Source organism: Gopherus evgoodei, chromosome 9 (genome assembly GCF_007399415.2).
Source record: "Gopherus evgoodei ecotype Sinaloan lineage chromosome 9, rGopEvg1_v1.p, whole genome shotgun sequence".
NCBI lineage: Eukaryota > Metazoa > Chordata > Testudines > Testudinidae > Gopherus > Gopherus evgoodei.
In genome coordinates, this window is record NC_044330.1 from 8,361,765 (window position 1) to 8,388,340 (window position 26,576).

The following is a 26,576-nucleotide window of genomic DNA, read 5'->3' on the forward strand; positions in this document are numbered from 1 at the left end:
TCGCAGGCGGGGGCCTCGGCGGGGGGCGGCGACGAGAAGTCGGGGGGGCCGTGGACCAAGGACCGGAAGGACCCGGCGGCGCCGGCGGACAAGGAGCAGGAGCTGGTGAGAGCGGGACGCGCCTCCGCACGGGCCGGGCGCGGAGCTGAGTCACGCCGGGCCCGGCCGGCCGGCGCCGTGTCGCCCCTGCCCGCGATAGCGCCTCCCCCCCGGCTCCGATACTCCCCCCCCGGCGCCGATACCGCCTTCCCTGTCACTGATACCACCTCCCCCCGCCCCGGCGATACCATCTCTCCCCCCGCACCGATACCCCCCTGGCGCCGATATTCCCCCCCGGCGATACCGCCTTCCCTGTCACTGATACCACCTCCCCCCCGGCGATACCGCCTCCCCCCAGCTCCGATACTCCCCCCCCCCGGCGCCGATATTCCCCCCCCGGCGATACCGCCTTCCCTGTCACTGATACCACCTCCCCCCCGGCGATACCGCCTCCCCCCAGCTCCGATACTCCCCCCCGGCGCCGATACTCCCCCCGGCGATACCGCCTCCCTCGTCACCGATACCCCCCCGGCGGCAATACCGCCCCCCTGGCACCGATATCCCCCGGCGATACGGCCCCCCCCCGGCGCTGATACCCCACCCCGGCGATATCGCTTCCCGCCCCCCGTCACCGATACCACCTCCCCCCCGGCGATACCATCTTTCCCCCCGCACTGATGCCTCCCCTGTCACTGATACCGCCTCCCCCCCGGCGATACCGCCTCCCCTGGCGATACCGCCTCTTACCCCCCTTCGGCGCCAATACCCCCCCTGCACCGATATACCCCCCTCCCCGGCAATAGCGCCTCCCCGCCCCCGGGGCTGATGCCTCCCCCCCGGCGATGCTGATACCCCCCCCCCCGGTGATACTGCCTCCCCCTGCACCGATACTACCCCCAACACCAATACCGCCTCCCCCCGGTACCGATAGCCCCTGGCAATACCACCTCTCCCCCCCCGGGGCACCGATATGCCCCTGCCCTGCGATACCTCTTCCCTCCCCCCCGATGATACTTGTCCCTGCGATACACTCCTCCCCCTGGTGATATGCCCCTGCCCGCAATACTGCCTCCCCCCCCCCCCGGCGCCGATACCCGCCTTCCCCCTGGTGATACGCAGCTGACCGCGATACCGCCTCCCCCCCGGTGATACTTGTCCTTGCTGATACCCCCCCTCCCCCCTCGGCGATACGTCCCTGCCCCACAATACCCCACCCCCAGCCATGGCCATCTGTGGATAGGAGGAGAGAGGAGAGAGGCGCAGAACTGGTTATTTATAAAAGACGGTTACTCACCTTGTAACTGTTTCTTTGAAATGTGTTGCTCATATCCATTCCAGTTAGGTGCGCGCGCGCTGTGTGCATGTTCGTTGGAAGATTTTTACCCTAGCAACACTCGGTCGGCTGGGCACCCCCTGGAGTGGCGCTGCCATGGCGCAGGATATATACCCCTGCCGACCCAACCGCTCCTTAGTTCCTTCTTGCCGGCTGCTCCGACAGTGGGGAAGGAGGGCGGGTGTGGAATGGATATGAGCAACACATCTCCAAGAACAACAGTTACAAGGTGAGTAACCGTCTTTTCTTCTTTGAGTGCTTGCTCATATTGATTCCAATTAGGTGATTCCCAAGCCTTACCTAGGCGGTGGGGTCGGAGTGAGACGTTGCGGAATGCAAAACTGCTGAGCCAAAGGCGGCATCGTCTCTGGACTGCTGGACCAATGCGTAGTGTGAGGCAAAGGTGTGAATGGAAGACCAGGTAGCAGCGCAACAGATTTCCTGGATGGGGACATGGGCCAGGAAAGCGACAGATGAGGCTTGCGCCCGAGTAGAATGGGTGGTGAGATGGCTAGCCGGAATGTGAGCCAATTCATAGCATGTTCGGATGCAGGATGTCACCCAGGATGAAATTCTTTGGGAAGAGACTGGCATGCCTTTCATCCGGTCTGCCACGGCTACAAAGAGCTGGGGTGACCTTCGGAAGGGTTTGGTTCTCTCGATATAAAAGGCGAGAGCCCTGCGGACATCCAAGGTATGCAATTGTTGTTCCCAACGTGATGAATGCGGCTTCGGGAAAAAAAACTGGGAGAAAGATGTCTTGATTAACATGGAAAGTGGACACTACCTTAGGGAGGAATGCCGGTTGTGGTCGCAGCTGTACCTTGTCCTTGTGGAATACCATATACGGGGGATCCACTGTCAAAGCTCGAAGCTCTGATACTCGTCTTGCTGAGGTGATAGCGACAAGGAAGGCTGTCTTCCAGGAGAGGAACAGCAGTGAGTGGGTGGCTAGAGCTCAAAAGGGGAACCCATGAGTTTGGCTAGCACCAGGTTGAGATCCCAGGTAGGGGTCGGGCGTCTGACTTGGGGGTACAACCGCTCCAATCCCTTAAGGAACCTGGAAACTATGGGGTGAGAAAAGATTGAGCTGCCACTTTCCCCCGGGTGGAAGGCTGAAATAGCTGCGAGATGCACCCTTATAGAAGAGACCGCCAGGCCCTGCTCTTTGAGGGACCATAGGTAATCCAGGACAATGGGAACAGAAACCTGTCTGGGGATTAAGTTACTCTGAGCACACCAGTGGGAGAAATGCTTCCACTTGGCGAGATATGTCGTCCTTGTGGAAAGCTTCCTGCTGCCAACGAGCACCTGTTGTACCGAGGCGGAACAACGCAATTCCGACTGGCTCAACCACGTAGCAGCCATGCTGTCAGATGAAGGGATTGCAGGTCCAGATGGTGAAGCCTGCTGAAGTCCTGCGTTATGCGGTCCGGCCAGAGTGGTAGGGGGATCGGGTCTGCCACGGAGAGGTCGAACAACAGGGTGAACCAATGTTGCCTCGGCCATGCTGGGGCAATGAGGATCAGGTGGCCTCTGTCCCTGTGGAGTTTGAGTAGGACTCTGTGGACGAGCGGAAACGGCGGGAAGGCATAAAGTAGGTGCTCTTCCGCGGGATCAGGAATGCATCTGAGAGGGAGCCCAGGGAGCGTCCTTGGAAGGAGCAGAACACCTGGCATTTCCTGTTCTCTTGAGAGGCAAAGAGGTCTATGTGGGGAAAGCCCAACCTCCGGAAAACAGAATGGATAACGTCCGGGCGTATCGACCACTCGTGAGACAGGAAGGATCTGCTGAGGTGATCTGCCAAAGTGTTCTGGACTCCTGGGAGAAAAGACGCTACCAAATCGATAGAGTGGGCTATGCAAGATTCCCAGAGGTGGATGGCTTCTTGACAGAGGAGAAAGGAGCGTGCTCCGCCCTGCTTGTTTATGTAGAACATGGCCGTTGTGTATCAGTATTCACGGACAACACAACGGCCTTGCAGATCGTCCCGAAACACCTGGCATGCTAGATGGACTGCTCTCAGTTCCCGCACATTGATGTGCCGGGACAGCTCTAGGGGCGACCAGAGGCCTTGAGTGTGTCGGCTCCAGAGATGGGCACCCCAACCCAGAGATGACGCGTCTGTGGTTAGGGCTACCGAGGGTTGCAGTGGGTGGAAAGATATCCCTGCGCAGACCAGAGAGGGGTCTAACCACCAAGTGAAGGAGTCGAGAACCTTCCTGGGGATAGTGAGCATGGAATCCAGACTGTCTCTGTGAGGACGGTATATTGAAGCCAGCCAGGTTTGGAAGGGACGGAGACGTAGTCTCGCGTACTTGGTCACGAAGGTGCAGGAGGCCATGTGACCTACCAGGCCGAGGCAAGACCGCACGACGTTGTCGGAAAGGATTGAAGACTGTGAATTAATGAAGCCTTTGTTTGAAAATGAGACTGGGGGTGGCAGGCTCTGGCCAAAGTGAAGTCCAGAACGGCTCCGATGAAGTCTATTCTCTGCATGGGCGTGAGAGTAGACTTTCCTGTGTTGATCATGAGACCTGAGCTCCCAAAGAGGTCTCTGACGATGCACAGGTGCTGCGATACTTGTAAGCGAGAAGTCCCTCGAATAAGCCAGTCGTCGAGATACGGGAAGACGTGTATTCGACGCCTGAGGGAGGCGGCAACTACAGCCATGCATTTGGTGAAGATCCTTGGAGCTGTAGAAAGGCCAAAGGGAAGAACCGTGAACTGAAAGTGTTGGTGGTTGACCACAAAACGAAGATACCGTCTGTGTGGAGGATAAATGGCGATGTGGAAATACGAGTCCTTCATGTCGAGGGCGGCAAACCAGTCTCTCGGGTCCAGGAATGGGATGATGGTCCCCAGGGGATACCATGCAGAACTTCAACTTTATCAGGAATTTGTTGAGTTCTCCCAGGTCTAGGATTGGTTGTAGACTTCCCTTTGCCTTGGGGATTAAAAAGTAACGGGAATAGGACCCCTTGCCCCTCATGTCTTTTGGCACCTCCTCTATGGCTCCCAGCTTTAGAGCGCCTGGACCTCTTGCCAGAGGAATTGCTCGTGAGAGGGGTCCCTGAAGAGGGACGGGTAGGGAGGTTGGGAGGGAGAGGTTGAAACAAATTGTAGATGGTATCCCGTTTCCACCATGCGAAGGACCCAACGATCGGAGGTTACTTGGGACCAGGCAGGGAGGAAATGGGAGAGGCGGTTGAAAAAAGAGGGAGAAGGATCCGGTAGGATAACTGGTGGGCCGTCCTTAGGCCCCGCTGGTGGTTTAGGAGGCACTTGACTTTGGGATCCTTGAGGGCCAGACTGCCTGCGCCGATTCCCCCTGCCGCGCCGTCTGGTAGCCTCCTGACGCGGCCTAGTCTGGTTATACGGGCGGTATGGGTGGGCCTGGAAGGACCTTCGTTGGGTCACTAGCGTGTGCATGCCCAGCAAGCGCATTATGACACGATTGTCCTTGAGGCTTTGTAGCCTGGGGTCGGTTTTGTCTGAGAAGAGGCCCTGTCCCTCGAAGGGTAAATCCTGAATGGTCTGCTGTAATTCAGGGGGAAGGCCTGAAGCCTGGAGCCAGGAGATACGCCTCATCATCACTCCGGTTGCCAGAGTTCTGGCCGCTGAGTCCGTGGCATCCAGAGAGGCCTGGAGGGAGGTTCTTGCCACCTTTTTACTCTCTTTGAGCAGGGCCGTAAGCTCTGGATGGGAGTCCTGGGGAAGAAGCTCTGTAAACTTCCCCACTGACACCCAAGTGTTAAAATTGTACCGACTTAGGAGGACCTGTTGATTTGCCACCCTAAGTTAGAGGCCCCCAGCCAAGTATATTTTGCGGCCTGGGAGGTTCATGCGTCTAGCCTCCTTCGCCTTAGGAGCTGATGCTTGCTGGCCGTGACGCTCCCGTTCGTTCCCCGATTAGACAACCAGAGAGCAGGGAGGTGGATGTGTGTAGAGGTATTCGTACCCCTTTGAGGGGACTGTATATTTCCTCTCTACTCCCTTAGCTGTAGGTGGAATTGAAGCTGGAGACTGCCAAATGGTGTCCGCATTGGCTTGTATAGTGCGGATGAACGGGAGCGCCACTCTGGTAGGTGCATCAGCTGATAAGATGTCCACGACCGGGTTCTCTATCTCAGTGATCTCCTCCATCTGCAAATCCATATTCTGGGCCACCCGCCTCACAAGGTCTTGATGGGCCCTGAGATCGATTGGCAGAGGGCTTGAGGAGGATGTTCCTGCTACCGCCTCATCAGGTGAGGAAGAGGAGGAGAGGCCCAGGACCAATGGGTCCTGAGGTGGGTCATGTACAGGAGGAGCATCAGTTGGATCAGGTGGAACCTCTGTGCCCACCGATGGAACTGGACCTTCATCCGTCCCCGTAGGGGGAGGGCGGCTCACTGTTGCCTCTGGTACCTGGTGTTCTGAGGGGGCTGAGTGCTGAGCCACTGATGGGGCACCTTGAGCCTGGTGGCATGCCCATGGTGTCCAGAAAGACCAGTGATGAGGCCCTTGTTCGTGGCCTTGTCTCTCCGGATAGTGGCTGGGGACGTCAGAGTCAGCCTCCGGATGGTATGATGCACTTCCGGCCTGAGATACTGAAGTGTGTCTCGAAGGCCATGGTGGTGCCGAGAGGCCCTGTGAGGACGGCACTGTTCTGGACGCTCGATCCCGGGACGGTACCGGGGGCTATGGCGGTACCGCGATCGAGACCGGGACCTTCTACCGTAATGGTGCTGGGAGGTCGACCGGGATCTCAAGCCCCATTGCCTGGAGTGACTGCGGGATACACGGTACCGAGATCGGTGCCAAGAGGCCGATCGTTACCGGGAGTATCTGTCCAGTGAGCGTGATGCTGAACGGCGCGGCGAGTGCGACCGGTACCGCGATAGAGAGCGGTGCCGGGACTGCGAGCAACGTGATCGAGAGCGTCTGCAAGACCGTGATCTGGAACGACGTCTCTCTGGCGGGTCGACGGACGGAGGCCTTACCAGGGCCGGCTTGCTGATGGATTGAATAACCCGCACCAGCGGTGCCGGAGGTTGAGGACACGTCGGCTCCGTCATCGAAATGAGCTCCCTTGCCGTAGAGAAGGTCTCCGGCGTAGAAGGGAGAACAAGCTCAACCACAGCAGGAGGCGGGGAGCTGTCTGGCACCGGACTCAACGGCCCTTGTGGGACGGGAATCGACGGTGCCGTCCCAGGTGGAGCAGCTCTCTGCGGCGGCACCGCGGAAGACGGTGCCCAGCGAATTGTCTTCAACGAGTGCTCCTTCTGGGAGGCTGAAGTTGTAGCAGCATGTTGTTTCCCAGTCGGGGAAAGGGAGCGGTGCCGAGAAGTCGGTGCCAGTAAAGGTCGGTGCCGAGAGTCCTTCTCAGTACCGGGGCGATCCGGAGCCGAAGGGGCGCTCCTTACCGAGGCAGTCTGTTGGGCGCTCGGTGCCGATGCTGCAGGAGTAAGTACCGACTCCATGAGGAGCTGCTTCAATCAAAAGTCCCACTCCTCCTTCGTCCTTGGTTTAAAGGACTTGCAAATGTGGCACTTGTCAACAAGGTGGGGTTCCCCTAGGCACTTGAGGCAGGAGTTGTGGGGATCCCCTATTGGCATCGGCTTCTGGCACGCCGAGCACGGTTTGAATCCCGGTGCCTTGGGCATGGCCTGCACCGGGGCGGAGGAAAGGGGCTAATCCCTGATCCCCCTTTCAACTATCAGAGGGTAGCCGTGTTAGTCTGGATCTGTAAAAGCAGCAAAGAATCCTGTGGCACCTTATAGACTAACAGAGGTTTTGGAGCATGAGCTTTCGTGGGTGAATACCCACTTCTTCAGATGCATGTAATGGAAATATCCAGGGGCAGGTATATATATGTGTGCTAGCAAGCAAGCTAGAGATAACGAGGTCAGTTCAATCAGGGAGGATGAGGCCCTGTTCTAGCAGTTGAGGTGTGAAAACCAAGAGAGGAGAAACTGGTTCTGTAATTGGCAAGCCATTCACAGTCTTTGTTCAATCCTGAGCTGATGGTGTCAAATTTGCAGATGAACTGAAGCTCAGCAGTTTCTCTTTGAAGTCTGGTCCTGAAGTTTTTTTGCTGCAGGATGGCCACCTTAAGGTCTGCTATAGTGTGGCCAGGGAGGTTGAAGTGCTCTCCTACAGGTTTTTGTATATTGCCATTCCTAATGTCTGATTTGTGTCCATTTATCCTTTTCCGTAGAGACTGTCCAGTTTGGCCGATGTACATAGCAGAGGGGCATTGCTGGCATATGATGGCGTATATTACATTGGTGGATGTGCAGGTGAATGAACCAGTGATGGTGTGGCTGATCTGGTTAGGTCCTGTGATGGTGTCGCTGGTGTAGATATGTGGGCAGAGTTGGCATCGAGGTTTGTTGCATGGATTGGTTCCTGAGCTAGAGTTATTATGGTGTGGTGTGCAGTTACTGGTGAGAATATGTTTCAGGTTGGCAGGTTGTCTGTGGGCAAGGATTGGCCTGCCACCCAAGGCCTGTGAAAGTGTGGGATCATTGTCCAGGATGGGTTGTAGATCCTTGATGATGCGCTGGAGGGGTTTTAGCTGGGGGCTGTATGTGATGGCCAGTGGAGTCCTGTTGGTTTCTCTCTTGGGTTTGTCTTGCAGTAGGAGGCTTCTGGGTAGCCTCCAGCTTCCATCCCGGGCACATCACACGATCCATTGTCTACAGCCAAGCACTGAGGTACAACCGCATCTGCTCTAACCCCTCAGACAGAGACCAACACCTACAAAATCTCCACCAAGCATTCTCAAAACTACAATACCCGCATGAGGAAATAAGGAGACAGATCAACAGAGCCAGACGTGTACCCAGAAGCCTCCTACTGCAAGACAAACCCAAGAGAGAAACCAACAGGACTCCACTGGCCATCACATACAGCCCCCAGCTAAAACCCCTCCAGCGCATCATCAAGGATCTACAACCCATCCTGGACAATGATCCCACACTTTCACAGGCCTTGGGTGGCAGGCCAATCCTTGCCCACAGACAACCTGCCAACCTGAAACATATTCTCACCAGTAACTGCACACCACACCATAATAACTCTAGCTCAGGAACCAATCCATGCAACAAACCTCGATGCCAACTCTGCCCACATATCTACACCAGCGACACCATCACAGGACCTAACCAGATCAGCCACACCATCACTGGTTCATTCACCTGCACATCCACCAATGTAATATACGCCATCATATGCCAGCAATGCCCCTCTGCTATGTACATCGGCCAAACTGGACAGTCTCTACGGAAAAGGATAAATGGACACAAATCAGACATTAGGAATGGCAATATACAAAAACCTGTAGGAGAGCACTTCAACCTCCCTGGCCACACTATAGCAGACCTTAAGGTGGCCATCCTGCAGCAAAAAAACTTCAGGACCAGACTTCAAAGAGAAACTGCTGAGCTTCAGTTCATCTGCAAATTTGACACCATCAGCTCAGGATTGAACAAAGACTGTGAATGGCTTGCCAATTACAGAACCAGTTTCTCCTCTCTTGGTTTTCACACCTCAACTGCTAGAACAGGGCCTCATCCTCCCTGATTGAACTGACCTCATTATCTCTAGCTTGCTTGCTAGCACACATATATATACCTGCCCCTGGATATTTCCATTACATGCATCTGAAGAAGTGGGTATTCACCCACGAAAGCTCATGCTCCAAAACCTCTGTTAGTCTATAAGGTGCCACAGGATTCTTTGCTGCTTTCAACTATGTACACTAACTATAAAGTTAAGCACTAATACTAACTATAAGTAGAAGAACTCGAACTATAAACACAGTGAGGAGTAGAGAACTACGAGTAGTTGGGGATGTGGAGATCAGCAAAGCCGTGCTCCACAGTTCCAATGACCAACATGGGCGGTAAGAAGGAACTGAGGGGTGGCTGGCTCGGCAGGGGTATATATCCGGCGCCATAGTGGCGCCACTCCAGGGGGCGCCCAGCTGGCCCACCGAGTGTTGCTAGGGTAAAAATCTTCCGATGAATGTGCATGCGGCCCCCACACACCTGACTGGAATCAATATGAGCAAGCACCCGAAGAAGAACTAGGCCTCTATCAAATTCATGGTCCATTTAGGTCAATTTCACTGTCATAGGATTTTAAAAATAGTAAATTTTGTGATTTCAGCTATTTAAATCTGAAATTTCACAGAGTTGTAATTGTAGGAGTCCTGACCCAAAAAGGAGTTGTGGGGAGTTGCAAGGTTATTGTAGGGAAGGTTGTGGTACTGCTACCCTTACTTCTGCGCAGCCTTCAGAGCTAGGTGGTCAGAAAGCAACAGCTGTTGGCCGGGCACCCAGCTTCGAAGGCAGCCCCCTCTCCCCCCCCCCCCCAGCAGCAGCACCACACAAGTAAGAGTAGCGACACCACACTGTGCCGGGCCACCATTACTTCTGTATTGCTGCCTTCGGAGCTGGTCGGCCAGAGAGTGGCAGCCACTGACTGAGGCCCAGCTCGCAGGCAGCAGTGCAGGAGTAGGTCTGGCAATACTGTACCATGCCATCCTTCCTTCTGTGCTGCTGCTGGCAGTGGCTCTGCCTTCAGAGCTGGGCAGCTGGAGAGCAGTGGCTGCTGGCCGGTGTCCAGCTCTGAAGGCAGAGCCGCTGCCAGCAGCAGCAGCGCAGAAGGAAGGATGGCCTGGCATGGTATTGGCACCCTTACTTCTGTGCTGCTGCCTGTGAGCTGGGCCTCAGTCAGGGGCTGCCACTCTCTGGCCGCCCAGCTCCGAAGGCAGCAATGTAGAAGTAATGGTGGCCTGGCATTGTGTGGTATCGCTACTCTTACTTGTGTGGTGCTGCTGCTAGGGGAGGGGGGGTGCTGCCTTCAGAGCTGGGTGCCCAGCGCACAGCTGCTGCTGTCTGACCACCCAGCTCTGAAGACTGCGCAGAAGTAAGGGTGGTGGCAATAACCCCCCCCAATAAGCTTATGACCCCCTTGCAACTCCTGTTTGGGTCAGGAACCCTAATTTGTCTCCCTCATGAAATCTGAGTCACGCACTCACTCATGCCCGTCACCCCAATCGGGGTATGAGCCGCCAACCACAGATCTCCAGAGTCCTCTATCCTGGGCCATTCGCTCTAGCTGGTTCCAGGTATAGCCCATATTTTTGCTATCAGCCTGAAGGTCGCCATGTACCTATGGTAATCCTCCTGGTTGCAAGAAGGGTAATCGGCTTAGTGGCTTCCTCACGGCTTTTACCACCCAGCGTCATGCATCTTCGAGTTGAAGACCATTCTTTTTCCAGGGTAAAAGTCTCTATTGTTTCTATTGTTGGCATTTCTGTAGCAGGATGATTTTTTACAGGGTGGAGTTGCTAGCCCCACGCCCAACCATCCTCCTTTATCCTGACTTGGGACAGGCATATGGCCCCAAAGGACCTCTCTGGTGGAGTTATGAAATCTGAGTAGTATAGGGTAAAAGCACACAAAAGATCAGATTTCACGGGGGGAGACCAGATTTCATGGTCCGTGATGCATTTTTCATGGCCATGAATTTGGTAGGGCCCTATTTCTAAGATTCCCTGAAGGCCCCTGGCTGCTGCTCTGAACTGGTGAAAGCCATGGTCCCTGCCCACAAGGAGCACAGAGGAAGAGGAGGAATGAGGAAGGATGAGAGCTGCAGTGCTAGGCTCCGCTTGTGCACAGCTCAGCAGTCGTATCGGTGTAGTGGGCTGAATAATAGGTAGGCCAGGCAGGAACTCTCTCAGCCTGTGCCCGGGAGCAGAGTGCTGGCTCCTGTGATGGCTGAGGGTGCCTGCGAGCCAGGCGTCTTGCTGCAGTCAGAAGCACAAAGTGGGAGTGCAAATCAGGTAAAGGTGTGTGCTCCTGCGCACATTGGTTCTGCCAGCTGAGGAGCCTCTTGGACGCAGCGTGTGCGTTGGTCCCTCCCCCGGGCTGCCACTGGCTGCTGGTATTTTGTGGGGCTGCGGGAAGCTTTCCGCTAGGGCTGATGCCCATTCCTCTGCTCCTTTGTTGCAGTCTGAGGAAGACAAACAGCTGCAGGATGAATTGGAGATGCTTGTGGAGCGCTTGGGGGTAAGTTCCCTGTTCCCCTAATGGGCCTGTCCCCTTCTCCCCTCAAGTCACGCTCTGTCACGCAGCGCCCCCTGCCTTTGGGTCCATTCTGGAAGGGCAGTATCAGGATCCCCTCAGTATTGGAGCTCCCCCTCAGCAAAGCCTCTTGGAATGGGGGGAGTGGGTGCTGGATGTGCAGCTTTCCGTGGGAGTATGGTCCCCCCCGCCCCCCACTCTCTGATGGCCCGGAATCAGCGTAAACCAGTGGCTGGTCTCTGGGTTTTATCCCCTGGGATTGGAAATGACACATCCCATGCTTCTCAGCCTGCTGCTTATCTAAGAGGTTTTTCTCCCCTGCGTACAACATTCACTCATTAGTGACTTCACCTCCACTGCAAGCTGCTGGCCTGTTACAGTCCCCGGCCCTCCCAGACCCCAGGAGCAGCACACGTTTAGTGCAAGGCAGCCGCATCTTTTATTAAATGTCTCCTTTCTGGTAGCTGTTAGAGACCCAGGCTTTCCCTTCGCACCGTTATAGCAACTGAGTTTGGCTAAGGTGCCCCTGCTGGAGGGAGAAGAGGGTTCGCTGTCAAATCCCTGACTGTAGAACTAGCTTTCTATGCCATAGTTTGCCAGCCATGGGTGTATGGGCAAAGCTCACGGATTTCCCCAGACCTTTCTGTGGGATTAGAAGGGGCAGAAACTTTCAAGCTGCTCTGTGGGGCTGGTCTTTGTTGCCATGTGTTACAGCGTTCGATGCGTTGTTTGACCCGATACGATACCAGTCTGTCCGCCAAGCATGTGGACAAGGAGCCCCCCCGGTGAGTCACATCTGGTTGAGTCCCACAGCAAGGTGCCAAAGTTGGTAGAAGCCGGAGTCCTGTATGTTTCCAAATGAGCTGGATGGCTGGGCAGGGGTCTGACTGCTCAGCACTGTGGCCGGCTGCCTGTGCTTGGAAGGAACAGGCAGGTCTGGGATGCTGCAGGCAGCTGCCACTTCCTGACAGATGCAGTTGATCCTTGCAGGAGAAGGACACGTCTCTGTATCGCCCCGCCCTGGAGGAGCTGCGTAGGCAGATCCGTTCTTCCACAACCTCCATGACTTCTGTTCCGAAGCCCCTGAAGTTCTTACGGCCTCACTATGGCAAGCTGAAGGAGATCTATGAGAACATGGCTCCTGGAGAGAACAAGGTCAGTGGTTCCCAGCTACTGGGTGTGGGGCTGGAATCACTGGGCACATGGGGATGGCAGTGCAGCAACCTGGTTGTGTAGAGTACAAGTTGACTCTCGCTATCTGTGTGAAAATGGAGCAAAGATCTTTAGATAGCATCAGACTACACAGCACCTGCCACTGAAACGAGCACTGGACAGTAACAAGATGATCAGGGGCTCGAGTTCTGCACATGCTGGGTGGATGGAACCCTGCATATGCTGTGTGAATTGCTAGGTGTAACGATTTGCAGTTATTCGGCAGCACATGTGCATCTTGTCACGCTGCTAAAGTGTTTTGAATCAAATTGCATGCTGGGAGCTGTAGTTTCGCAGGGTCTCCCTGCCTGCTGAGTGCTGCAGTGTACATGTGCTGTTCTTCCACACTGAGGGTGCAGGAAAGGGTGTGGTGCTACTTAGCTCTCTGTGTGGCCTGGGGGTTACTGTCTCGGCACTTTCTCCCGCAGCGTTTTGCAGCTGACATAATATCTGTTCTGGCGATGACCATGAGTGGGGAGCGAGAGTGTCTGAAATACCGGCTAGTGGGGTCCCAGGAGGAGCTGGCATCATGGGGACATGAATATGTCAGGTGAGAAATGGGGCCAGGAATAGGATTCATAGAAGTCATATAGAAAAAACTGTACTTGCTTCCATATAGCCCACCCCTGGATCCCTACTGTATATGTAATGCGTGATCCAGTCCTGATTAAATGTCTCCCACGATGGGGCTCGTCCCCCATTTCCCTTGGGAAACTGTTCCACGGGCTGGTCGGTCTGAGTCCAGGGTGATGAGTGAGGTGGATAGATTTCTGTGACAAGACGACCTCGGTAGTCAGCCATGCCCATTCTTATCTCATTCCTTCTAGCCGCAGCCCTGTGAATAATATCCCTCCTTTCTGCTTACACCCAGATGTGCCCACGCTGGGATCATTGCTTGCCCAGTTGCCTTGCCAAGCTAGGTAGATCCGTCACTTTTAATGATCCCGCATAAGCTCCAGCCCCTGAACTGTTTCTTGGCTTTTCTCTGTACTTCCACCAACCTGTCAGTATCAGTGTGGTAGTCTGAGGCACAGTGCCCCAAACGGTCTCCCCCCAGCTGTGTAGAATGGGGCTGCCCCCTTCTTGCTTCAGGACTTGAGTCCTCTGGGATGGAGGGTCCCAGAGCTGAGTGCAAATTTCCAGGGAAATCTCCTTGCAGCTATAGAAAGAGGGCCTGTGCCCTTCTGGCCTATGAATAAACATTTCAAAATCAGTCTTTTTTTAAGATTAATATCTTATTCTTTGTCCATGTCTCCAGTCTCTCTTGGTCTGTTTGTATCGTTTCTCTGTCCTCACTGGTATTTGCCACTCCTTTTGATTGAGTATCTGTTTAAAGATTTAATTAATGTACTTTTTACTCCCTTCTCTTTAATAAAGAAGGCTGGACCTAACGCTGACCCTGTGTGTGTCTCCCTGCACCCCCCGTACCTCCTCCCCCAAATATTAGTATATCATCCTTTCAGCCAGTTTTTAAGAATGTCTGGTTCTGCAGATCAGATTCCCCAAACAGGGGCAGAGTGAAATTGACCTGATTCTTGTCAGTTTGGTGATGGGGGATGGAAACAGCTGTGAAAGAGAGCTTGTAAATGTCACTCTTTTCTTGGTAAAGTGCTGAGCAGCTGCTGAGACCCTGAAGCTGCGCGTCAGCAAGCTCAGGTAGATAGCATTGCATTGGCTCACATTTAGAAAGTTATTTCCAACCAGTATGATTGGAAACTTTTTTTGAGCTAAAGCCTATTTGGCCAGGTCCCTCTCTGAACAAGTCAAGTGGTTCCTTTGAGCCCTGCCTTAGGAGGCTTATTATGTGCACTGGCCTGTGTGTACTCAAGTTCCCCAAGTTGAATGAAAAACTCTGGACCAGGCTGGGGGCTAATGTACACCAATTAGCATGTGGAACCTGTGCTTCCTCATATCTCAGAGAAGATGGAAAATCTGCCCAGTTGGTTGCCTGCCCCAAAGAGCATCTGTTTCTGTTTCCGTTGGTGTTAAGAAAGTCAGTGGGACTGTGTGGGTGCTGCCCCCGGCAGCTCAGGGCTGGATGTTCAGACATGGGTTTGTGAGAGGGTTGTTGGACTTCACTGACATGTCTGATCTGATTGGAAGCCATCTCCTTGGAGGACTGTGAACTATCCAGCAATAGGCGTATCTCAGCCATGGTCCCAGGATTTAGCCCCTTGTGGGCTGTTACCCTGTTCAGACTAGGGCGTGCAGCTTCTGTTATGCACCACAGGGATCGCAGCCCTGTAGGAGAAGTGGTGCTGTAGCCGTCTTGCCCTGAGCGCCAGGTTGTTGCTTTGTGTTATGATGGTCTCTTTCCCTTTGCACCCACAGACACCTGGCAGGCGAGGTTGCGAAGGAATGGCAGGAGGTTGATGAGGCTGACAAGGCCCAGAGGGAAACGCTGCTAACCCTGGTGAAGGAGATTGTGCCCTACAACATGGCCCACAATGCGGAGCACGAAGCCTGTGACCTGCTGATGGAGATTGAGCAGATGGACATGCTAGAGAAGTATATTGATGACAACGCCTACTCCAAGGTCTGCCTGTACCTGACCAGGTGAGGGGGCCAGGCTGCTCTGGGATGGGGATTGGCCCTTTGCAATTGGAGCTCTGCCTGTCCTACTGAAAGCTGGAAACCACCCCTGTGTGGTGCAGAAATCCCTCAATAGATGGCCGCGTGCCATGATTGCTGGAACACTTTCTGCTCTAGGTGACTGAGAGTGTTTGATACAGCTACATAAGAGCAGCTGTCAGAGTGAGCTGCTGAGGGGCTGGCTGGAGCATGCAGGGCTCTGTGCACTAGCCCAGATCTCCCCTCTGAGCAGTAAGACCTGTCTGTTTCGGGTCTCAGTAGCAGCTGGACTTACCTTTTTCTGTCTCCCCTTCCCGAAGCTGTGTGAGCTACGTCCCTGAACCTGAGAACTCAGCCCTCCTCCGCTGTGCCCTGGGAATCTTCCGCAAGTTCAGCCGTTACCCGGAAGCCCTGCGCCTGGCCCTCATGCTGAACGACATGGAGCTGGTGGAGGACATCTTCACCTCCTGCAAAGACGTGTAGGTGGAGAGCGGCTTTTCAGAGCCAGGGCCCTGCTCGGGAAGGGAGCTGTGGTAGACCAGCCTCTGCCTTGTTGTCATGGGATACAGATCCTACCACTTCCAGGTCCTCTCTCCTAGCCCAGGCTGGAAGCGACTGGGCGTTAGTGCCACCTGAGGGGACTTGAGTGCTATGGAATGAGTCTGGGTTCTCGGTTCACCTTGTAGCATGACAGGTGGCTTCATCATTAAAACCACCATCACAGTTGGCACTAACTGGTCCCTTGCTGGCAGCCTCAGCAGAGAGGCCAAGGACCAAACGGACCAGGGGCCCTGGCCCCCCGCTGCTTGCCCAAGAGGGCCCCTTTGTTGGCAGTGCAGTGGTGGCAGGGTTGCCCTTCTGCCGCCCAGGATTTACACGTTCAGGGCATTGACCTCTAAGGCTGCTGATCTGGCGAAACCCCCTTGTCCTGCCCCTGTTGGTGTTGGACTGAAATTTGAGCCTTCTCGCTCCCCTCTAACTGCTGAGTTTGGGGCATGAAATGAGCACCGCTAGGGTAACCTACACTCAACAACGAGACTCATGAGCCCCCTCTAATGGTTGCTCCACATACGATAAGAATCTACTACAGCTGCTGACTAAGGGAGTTAACTCCTGTAGCTCAAGCAGGAGAGACTTACGCTCTTTGTCTTGACGTTCCCATGCTCCAGCTCTGTTGACAGGCCTGGTGGGTTGGCTGTACCATTGTTCCAGGTATGGAGAGTGGATGGTGGGACTCTCCAGCAGTGCTGCCCTCTGTCTGGTACTCTGCCCTGGCCCCGTTTTCTGCCTCTGCTCGGCTGGTTCTGAAGGGCCAAGCTTTAGCGGCTTTTCTGGGATGGGGCGTCAGTAGCTGCTCTCTAGGCTGGTCCCTGCGTGCCCCTGGAATGGGAACCTCCTTCCAGGCCGGCGTGGCAGCCACGGCTCTGCCAGGCGGGTGAGTGGGCAGGAGGCAGACAGGAGTTCAGACACGAAGCTGACTGGAAAGTTCCCTTTGACCTGTAGAGCAAGGTCCTACCACAGTGCAGGGTCGCAGCTTGGCCCAGCCCCTGATGCCATCACATCTCCCTCTGGCTTGTGATCTGGGAGCTGCTCTTGGGAATTCGGGGGGATGGGAGCCATGGACAGCCTGACTGGCTGTGTTTCCTCAGGCTGGGTTGGGTCTGTTTGAGGGGAGAAAGAAGCTGTAGTGAGAGTACCACAGGAGGTCTGTGCCAAGGGGAGGGGAGCCCAGGCCCTCACTGCCTGGCATTGACTCCCCCTCTCTCCCTCACCGGGACAGGGTCATCCAGAAGCAGATGGCCTTCATGCTGGGCCGCCATGGCGTCTTCCTGGAGCTAAACGAGGACGTGGAGGAGTACGAGGACCTCACCGAGATCATGTCCAATGTCCAGCTCAACAGCAACTTCCTGGCCTTGGCCAGAGAGGTGAGGTGCCTGACCTGGCCTCTCAGCAAGCTGGCGTGGGGTGGGGAGAAGGCTCAGGGCTGCACCCAAGGTCCTCAACTGCTGGGTGCTGGCATGGAGGCTAGGCTGCCCTCAAACTGGGGCTCCTGGGGGGAACAGACACATCCAGAGCCACTGACTTGTATGGGGGGGTGTCAGTGCGTGTGGTCTCCCACCACCCCCAATATGTGCTTGGTCACATCAGGAAGAGCCCCTATGTACTGGCTGTGTGCCTGGCAAGGAGCAGGCTGCCAGGGACTCGGTTGCTGCTGCGTTCGCACCCTCCCTTCGGAGGGGCTGTGAGAGTGGCAGCTTTGGCTAGGGAGGTGAGTTCCTCCTCTCTCCTCCTCTCTGCAGCTGGACATAATGGAGCCCAAAGTGCCAGATGACATTTACAAAACACACCTGGAAAATAACCGTAAGTGAAAGCTGCATCTCCTCCTTCACTTCCTCCTGCATGGGGATGGGACGTCGCTGAGTGCAGGCGTAGCCAAGTTGGCCGCCTCATCCTAGAGCATGCGAGCCTCTGGCCTGATGTGTGTCGGGACAGGTCCATCCGCAGTTGCAGCCCCGGGGTTGCGCTGAATTGGCTCGGGCTCCTTGGCCATTCTCGGGGGCTTAGCAGGGTGAGGAGGGTAAAAGAGCCTCTGGGATTGGGCACTCAAATGTTCGGGGCCCTACCGAGGAGGGCCGGGCACGGGGAGACACTGCCGAGCTCTCTGGGCCTGGCAAAGCTGCGTTGTGATGCTCTGCCCGGCTCGCTCTGGGGTTTCTGCTCCCTCAGGGTTCGGCGGCAGTGGCTCCCAGGTGGACTCTGCGCGGATGAACTTGGCGTCGTCCTTTGTGAACGGTTTTGTGAACGCAGCCTTCGGGCAGGACAAACTGCTGACGGATGATGGCAATAAGTGGCTGTATAAAAACAAGGATCACGGTGAGCGGGACAGGACAGGGCGGTTGGACTCTCACGGAGGGGGGGACTGAGCTCTGCAGGAGGTTTTCCAAATGGCAGCTTGTATCTGGCAGCATCCGGCAGCTTTTCCAAGGGATCCCCTGAGCCCCATGCCTGGAATTTCTGAGCCAGCCTCTCAGCCCCTAAGCCCTCGCTTCTGTGGGTTAAATAACCAATCCTGCTGGCTTGTGCCTGCAACTCCCAGGACCACCTGATCCTCACGGGGAAAGCACCCCTTATGGGTCACGCCGGCTGACAGCCACGTGTGAACTTGAATGTAGAATGGTGCAGCTGGGGCGGCCGCTGTAACTCATAGGGACTACATATCCCAGCATGCAGCATTCCAGTTGGCTCTGATTTACCAGGCTGCACTGCATACTGGGGCCTGGAGTCTGCACAGGCCACCTCTCTGGGTTATAGATGAAGGCAGCTTGTTTTACAGGCCTACCTGCCTGCCTCCCCTGTACATCTCTTCCCAGCCCCTGCGTGGAGGCCTCAAATGCCGCCTTTACATGGAGTCAAGGCCAAACTGCTCCAGCAGCCTGTGACAGAGGAATTGACCCTTGTGGAGTATCCAGACTGACTGTCTGGGAGAAGGGAACTGCCAGCGAATGTGCTGTAGAGTTCTGTGCCCCTCTGTCCCTGGGGCTGCTCCCTGGTTGGGCCCCCAAAGGCAGCAGAGGGAAACCAAGGCTACAGAAAGAGCTGACTGCCCCAGTGGAAGTGTTCTGAGGAGCTCCCCCATGCCCAGCATGGTTAGGAATACAGAGTGTGCAAGGGAAAGGAGCCACCGGGGAATCCCAGCTCTCGTCTGGGGTTGTAGGCCTGGTCATGATTCCAGTCTGACATGGGGGCTTCTCCTTGTGCTGCAGGTATGCTGAGTGCTGCAGCCTCGCTGGGGATGATCCTGCTGTGGGACGTGGATGGGGGGCTCACGCAGATCGACAAGTACCTGTATTCCTCCGAGGACTACATTAAGGTGGATGGTGCTGCTCTGGGCTCGGGCTAAGGTGCAGCCCCACTGGCCATGGAGCCATGGCTCACATGCTGGCACGTCTGGTGGCATAGCTGCAGGGCCAGTCCTGCCAGGGATATAAGTACCAACCTCAGTCTGCCCAGCTGAATTCTTCACCCTGTCTGAGAACTGCTGCATTGTTCTCCTCTCTGGGTCCCGACTGGTGATTGCCACCACATGCTCCCTGGCTGAAGCTTTGCTCATTGAGATTCACTGGGGGGCCCACGATGCCCCCTTAATGCAGAGGCATGACCTTTGGAGACTACAAGTCCCAGCAGGCAATGTATCTGCTCTGGGCCCAATGGAGCATTGCATGATGGGGCTTGTAGTTCCCACAGGCTGCACCTCTGCAACCCATGCAACCTGCCTGCTTTAGTGTGAGTTGGGTGTAGCCCTGTGGGTAGACCTTGGGCACCCCCTGTTGCGTGTGGTGCAATAACTGCATATGCTAGCTGTCCCCAAGGCAGCCCTATGATGGTCTGGCTGATGGTGCCTTTATCCTGCAGTCGGGAGCCCTGCTGGCTTGTGGCATTGTGAACTCGGGGGTGAGGAACGAGTGCGACCCTGCCCTCGCTCTGCTGTCCGACTACGTCCTCCACAACAGCAACACCATGAGGATCGGCGCCATCTTTGGGTAAGGGCCTGCCCAGCCCCTGCTCCCGCCACAGGGCGGCTCCCGTGGCTAACGCTACTTTGGGATTCTGTTGCAGGCTGGGACTGGCCTACGCTGGGTCCAACCGGGAAGACGTTTTGACTCTGCTGCTGCCCGTGATGGGAGACTCTAAGTCCAGCATGGAGGTGAGGGCTCAGGCCAGGCCAGCGCACTGATCTCGGGGGTGGGAGAGGGTCGACAGTGGGAGGTGGGAGTATTGACATTGCCTCCAACCCAAGCTCTGGCCCTGCCTCTCAGCTGCTCCCCAGCATGGTTGGAGGGTAGCGGTGATAAAAGACAGGTGGGGGCAGTGGGCCCCTGAGCTGCAGCTCTTCAGGATACCCTGCGAAATGGGACCCAACAGTGTCCCCAGAGTCTCCCCCCACAGTCAGTGGGAGCCAACAGGAGCAGCACGGTCTCCAGAGACCTCTGGGTCTGAACACGAGTCCTCAGACCCTCCGCTGCCCAAGCATTGAGGTTGCTTCACATGCTCAGCTCCAATTGCTTCAGCTGTTCCTGCCCCCTCTCCCTGTAATCCAGAGGCTGCTCCCAGTGCGAGCCCCTCTGAGCTGTCCCCCAAAAGCTCTGGGGTGCAGACAGGGCTGTTACTCAGTGAGCTCAGCTCTCCCTCCTTCCCGCCCCAGGTGGCCGGCGTGACGGCACTGGCCTGTGGCATGATAGCGGTGGGCTCGTGTAATGGGGACGTCACCTCCACCATCCTCCAGACCATCATGGAGAAGTCGGAGACTGAGCTGAAGGACACCTATGCCAGGTGGCTGCCGCTCGGCCTGGGCCTTAACCACCTGGGTAAGGATGGGTTTGGGGCTCAGATGATCTGCGCATGGTGGCAGGGGTGGAGCGGGCTTTTTTGGAGCTGGGGGCCACTTGGGGGCTGTTGCAAGGAGGGTGTGGCCTTTCCCGCTTCACCAGGGTACCGTCACTGTCTGAGCCCGTTCTTAGGGCTCAGAGTGCTGATGGGCAGTGGCCCCTGGCTGACCTGAGGGGGTAGTGCTGTAGATCAGGGACTTGACGTTTTGCCCACAGGACGGTTCATTAAAACCTTGCTCTGTGGCCCATTCTATCCCATAATCCAGGCGGGCTTTAGGCTTATTCCCCCGATTTCTGTGAATCGGGCCTTAGGCCTAAGAGGGCCCCTCAGTGTCTGGAAGAGGGGCCCCGCAAGGGAAGGCCCCGGAAGACAACTGCTGCTGAGGAAGGACCTTCCACTGAAGTGTCGCCGGAAACAGCGGCAACCGATTGAGCTGCCGCCAAATTACCGCCGCTATCTTCGGCGGCAGCTCTTTCGAATTGGGCCCCACGTGTCCTAAAGCCGGCCCTGCCCATAATCCTTTGCTGCTGCCAAGGCCTGGCATTGGGTTCTGAGAGGCAGCGGGGGGGGGCACTATGGGTAGGGGGGCTGATGTGCCAGTTAGAGCTGGGTGCTGGGGGGTGTGTGTAAGTCCCATTTTGTTGCAGGATCTGGAACGTTCTGAGCAGGTCCAGCCATGCCCCAGGCATGCACTGCACCCCTTGGTGGAGAAACACCAGTGCTGCTCAGGACCCTGCTGGCTAGGGACGCTCACTGAGGAACTTGGGACTTGCTGGTTCGAGCCCCCCAGCTGGAGCCTGGTGTGTGTCAACAGGGGGCCTGGGGCTGTGCTGCTCTAATGGGCTGCCCTGTGCTCTCCTCGGCAGGGAAGGGGGAGGCCATCGAGGCTATCCTGGCGGCGCTGGAGGTGGTGTCGGAGCCCTTCCGCAGCTTCGCCAACACATTGGTAGACATCTGCGCCTACGCGGGTGAGTCTCTGGCCAGCTTGGCAGGGGGGTGGGCTGGGCCAGTGCCCAGAGTCACCATCGTCCCTCCTTCCCCCAGGCTCAGGGAACGTGCTGAAGGTGCAGCAGCTGCTCCACATCTGCAGCGAGCACTTCGACACCAAGGAGAAGGAGGAGGACAAGGAGAAGAAGGACAAGAAGGAAAAGGACAAGAAGGAGAGCTCAGCTGACATGGGCGCCCACCAGGTGGGATGGGCGAGAGGGAGCAGACAATCCCCATTGCTTGGACCCTTTCCTGGTGGGGAGACCACTGGGGATCTCTTGTGGCCCTAGTGGATTTGCGGGAGGGGGATGGGCCTGCAGCAGAACTGCCCATTGTGAGAACCTGCCAGTGCTGGCGATGGGCAAGGGCAGCTCCCTGGGCCGGAGATGAGAGCTTGCCAGAGAGGCTGAGTGGGTTGGGCAGGGTGAATCTCTGCACAGCTCAGCCGGGGTAGCACGGACGCCTGCTCCCCAAAGGGAGCTGTACTAGAAGGGCTATACTGGCCCAACGTGGAGCTATTCGTACTGGGAGGGAACTATCTCCCTGACTGCTGGGGGAGGGGGAATACTGCCCTGCTCTGGGTTGGTCCCACGTGGTCTGGGGAGCCTATGGTGGACGGGTGACGGAGCTCCCCGGCCAGTTCTCCACCTCCTCTCCTGCAGGGCGTGGCAGTGCTGGGGATCGCGCTCATCGCCATGGGGGAGGAGATCGGTGCTGAGATGGCTCTGCGCACGTTCGGCCACCTGGTGAGTGATGCTGCGGGGCAGGGTGCTCTGCCTCAGGGATGGCAGGGCAGGGTGCTCCATGGCAGAGCGAGGGACATGCCCGGAGCTGAGCCGAACGCCAGCGAAGGGCTTGGTGCAGTGGAGCTGGATCCAGGCTGGGAAGTGGGGACACAAACGAGCAGGCACAGGAGAGTGTGGGGAGTGCCAAGCTGGGGCGCTGCCCTCAAACCGACTGCGTAACCCTCTGCCCCACTCCCAGCAGGCTGGGGCCATGTCCGCTCTGGGTGAGACCATTGCTTCTCCTCTGGTCCCCTGGATCCGGTCCTGATGCTGCAGCAGCAGAGGGCCCTGGTGGGATTTTCGTTTGCTGCAGCCCTGGGGCAGTTCCAGAAATTCTGTTAGTGGCTGCAAGTCCCTGACTCGTGAGTGGATTCAGGGACGAGGAGAATGGCCTGGGCCAGGTGGCCTGGGAGTGATAGTCCCTTGCTTTGGCGGCTAATGTCTCTCTCCTCCTTTCTGTGCAGCTGAGGTATGGGGAGCCCACCCTACGCCGAGCCGTGCCCCTTGCCCTGGCGCTCATCTCCGTCTCCAACCCGCGCCTCAACATCCTCGACACCCTCAGCAAGTTCTCCCACGATGCTGACCCCGAGGTCTCCTACAACTCCATCTTTGCCATGGGCATGGTGGGCAGCGGTAAGGGCTGCGTGGGCCCGGGGGCACCGAGCGGGAGGTGGGTCGGTGATGGAGTTTGCTTCTTGGGACACCCCCCATCGTCCAGGATACGTTCAGGGGCTTCCTTGTCCAAGCGCAGCAGCTGGTAACTCGGCTCGGGGTCGTGGCTGAGTAGCTTTGATGCCCTCCTCCAGTGGCTGCGTGAAACTGGCTGCCTTCGCCTGGCCACCTGTTGCTGGCGGGCGGGAGCCTTACTGTTAACTGGGCCGCTGGTCAATTACTGCCAGCATCTGAGGGGTGCCAGGTGAGGTTGGGAAGGGCCCATGGGCAAAGGGGACCTGGGCCTGCTGGAAGCAGCAGGGCCGGGAGGGCAGGATCTCTGGGGGCGGGAGGTGGCTAATGGGCCCTTGTGCCCCAAGCTTGTTGGATGCAGCGTGTGGATTATGCCAGCAGGGGGGGCTGCATGTGGCCCAGCACCCTGGCTGGAGGGAAGTGGAGGGGGTTGAATGCTTGTTCCCAGGCTAGGATCTGTGCCTGTTCCCGGGGCTTCCTGCTCACCCTGTTTCTCCTGTTTGCAGGCACCAACAATGCCCGGCTGGCTGCGATGCTGAGGCAGCTGGCCCAGTACCATGCCAAAGACCCAAACAACCTCTTCATGGTGCGGCTGGCCCAGGTGACTACCGGAGCTGCCGGCCCTGATCCCCTGGCGTGGGTGGGGGTTCCGGTGCTCTGAGCGCTTCCCAGCTGCGTCCTGCCCCAGAAGTCAGCTGGACTGATCAGCTGGTGGGGGACAGCACCTGCTCAGTGAGTGGTGGGCCTGGGGTGTCACTGTCAGGTCTTATGCCAGCCTGGCCAGGAGCCCCCTGTGCTCACGTGCTCTTTGCTTGCTGCGCAGGGTCTGACCCACCTTGGGAAGGGGACACTCACCCTGTGTCCCTACCACAGCGACCGCCAGCTGATGAGTCAGGTGGCTGTCGCGGGCCTGCTGACCGTCCTAGTGTCCTTCCTGGACGTGCGCAACAGTGAGTACCTGTGTGTCTGATCCTCCTGGAGCAGAGGGAGCCAGCACCCAGCCCCTCAGGCAGGCTCCTGGGACCAAAGGGATGTTATTCCTGTGTGGAAGTGGGGCACATGGCTGCTCCCAGCCCCAGGGAATCCCCTGCTGTGTTGGTTGCTGGCAGGCTCTCCTAGTGGGTGGGCTGCCTTGCCTTTTGCCCACGGAGGTGGGTGGGTGGGGCCGTGCCTGCGATCCTGGTACTGAGGCTGCTGCGGCCTCTTGAGATGCCTTGCCACGGCCAGGCGACCAAGACCTCGCTTTGGGCTGAGCCTTGGGGGCCCCCAACGTGTCTTCTCTCTCTCCTTAGTCATCCTGGGCAAATCCCACTACGTTCTGTACGGGCTGGTGGCTGCCATGCAGCCGCGCATGCTGGTGACCTTTGACGAGGAGCTGCGGCCTCTGCCGGTGTCGGTCAGGGTGGGACAGGTAAGGAGGCATGGTCCCTTGGGGATCTGGCTGGAGGGGGATGTGGTAGGTGAGTTTATTGAGCAGAGAGAGGGGCCGTTCTGAGGTCACTGGGCCGGATGGGGACGTGGACCTGTTTCCTCCAAGGAGCTGCTGGGTCAGTGCAGAGGCCATGATGGCTCATGCCAGCGATAAAGCCTCGCCAGCACCTGTCCTGGCACCTGGGTCCCAGAGTTTGGCAGCTGGCGGGTGAGACGTGGTTTCCGGGCTGTCTCTGTACCGTTGGCTCTAACCTCTCGCCTCCTGTCCAGGCTGTAGACGTGGTGGGCCAGGCGGGCAAACCGAAGACCATCACTGGCTTCCAGACGCACACGACGCCAGTGCTGCTGGCACACGGCGAGCGGGCAGAGCTGGCCACAGAGGAACATCTGCCAGTCACCCCCATCCTGGAGGGTTTCGTCATCCTGCGCAAGAACCCCAACTACGATGTCTGAGCTGACACGGGGGCAGGGGATCGGGGGAGACAGCACTGGGCAGTGCCTGATGGGGGCAGGCGCTGGGCATCACACTGGGGGGAGGGGCCCAGCCCCCCACTTGGTGGTTTTGTTACTGAAACAGCTGATTTAAAAAATAAACTTGAGAGAGAGACTGGTGCTGCTTATTGTTTTCTCTGGGAACAGCGTGTGCAGGTGGGGGGCTGGTCCCCTCTGTCCTGCACTACAGACAGCTGAGTAATGGCTGGTGCCTTGCCAGGGACCTGTAGTATCTCTAGCTCTGCCCCATGTGCAGATGTGATGGCTCAAGGCCCAGTGCCGTCCCCCCTTTCCCAGCTAGACAAACTCAAAGGGGTTGGGAGGGGGATTAACCACAGGACCAGCTCACTGAGGGGTGGGTGGATTCTCCATTGCCTGGAGCCTTTGCAGGGAGACCTGGTACCTTTCTGCCTTGCTCTGGTGCAGGGGTGTCAGACTCAGATGGAGGAGAGTGCCAGGGCTCCTCGTTAATTCTAGGCCATGATCAGGACTCTGGACTCCCCCACCTCACAGTCGCTTTGAGCTGCGGTGGATAGGGGAGAGCAGGGCGCTGACACGGGGGAGATGGGGGAGAGGTTTCCCTGTTTGTCCTCTTTCCAGGCACTGCTGATCGCAGGGGGAGGCTATGACCCTCCTGGCTTTCTCTCCCACCACTTGCTGGTCCTGCAGGATGGGCAGGAATGGCAAGGGGCAGCAGGTGGCCCCATGGAGCTGGTGCTGCCTGGCAGTGCTTGGGGGTGGGCAGCTCTGGACAGGGTCAGTTTGCCCTTTTTCCTCCACCTTCCCTTTGGAGCACACAGTGGGGCTGTGCTCTTGGCTGAGCCCAGCGCGAGGCACCCCGCAAAACATCTCAATCTAAGGGTGACTTGAGATGAATGAGTGTGGGGTTGGGCCAGGGCTCAAGGTGGCAGAAATGGGGGTTGGCCTGCCACTGGCTGGAGCCCTGGGGCAGAGAGAGGTGCAATGGGGGTGGGTGTCTGGGAAAGACTTTCCCCTGGCTGGGCTCACAGTGCTTCCCCCACACAGGAACAGCGAGTGGAGATGCAGGGACTCCCTGGTCGGCTTCCCTCAGCTGCACTAGAAGTCGAGGCTCTTCGAACAGCCTCCACTTGCCCATTTCCAGTGGTGCAGCCACGCTCCTGCCAACCGGCCCATGCCTGGGACCTTCCGAAAGCTGGGGAGGGAGAGGCACTCGGCTCCTTTGATAAATTAAAAGTAATGCACACGGGAAACCATAATCCCAACTATACATATAAAGTGATGGGATCTAAATTAGCTGTTACCACTCAAGGAAGAGATCTTGGAGTCATTGGGGATAGTTCTCAGAAAACGTCCACTCAATGTGCAGCGGCAGTCACAAAAGCGAACAGAATGTTGGGAATCATTAAGACACAAAATACCATATTGCCTCTATATAAATCCATGGTATGCCCATACCTTGAATACTGTGTGCAGATGTGGTCGCCCCATCTCAAAAAAGATCCATTGGAATTGGAAAAGGTTCAGAAAAGGGCAACAAAAATGATTCGGGGTATAGAACGGCTGCCATATGAGGAGAGATTAATAAGACTGGGA

At 56.8% G+C, this 26,576-nt stretch overlaps 1 protein-coding gene across 1 annotated transcript; it reads left to right on the forward strand.

The window, feature by feature from the left end:
- PSMD2 (proteasome 26S subunit, non-ATPase 2) lies at positions 1-25,066 on the forward strand. The gene is made up of 21 exons (XM_030574953.1): positions 1-105; positions 11,380-11,436; positions 12,442-12,606; positions 13,092-13,213; positions 14,995-15,219; positions 15,555-15,713; positions 17,015-17,159; positions 17,535-17,595; positions 17,962-18,108; positions 18,999-19,105; positions 19,648-19,775; positions 19,852-19,939; positions 20,438-20,600; positions 21,489-21,590; positions 21,667-21,812; positions 22,272-22,355; positions 22,859-23,027; positions 23,585-23,679; positions 23,902-24,028; positions 24,371-24,489; positions 24,780-25,066. The coding sequence occupies exons 2-21, from the start codon at positions 11,416-11,418 to the stop codon at positions 24,960-24,962; spliced, it is 2,556 nt and encodes an 851-aa protein (XP_030430813.1). The 5' UTR covers positions 1-105; positions 11,380-11,415; the 3' UTR covers positions 24,963-25,066.
- The last annotated feature ends 1,510 nt before the right edge of the window (positions 25,067-26,576 follow it).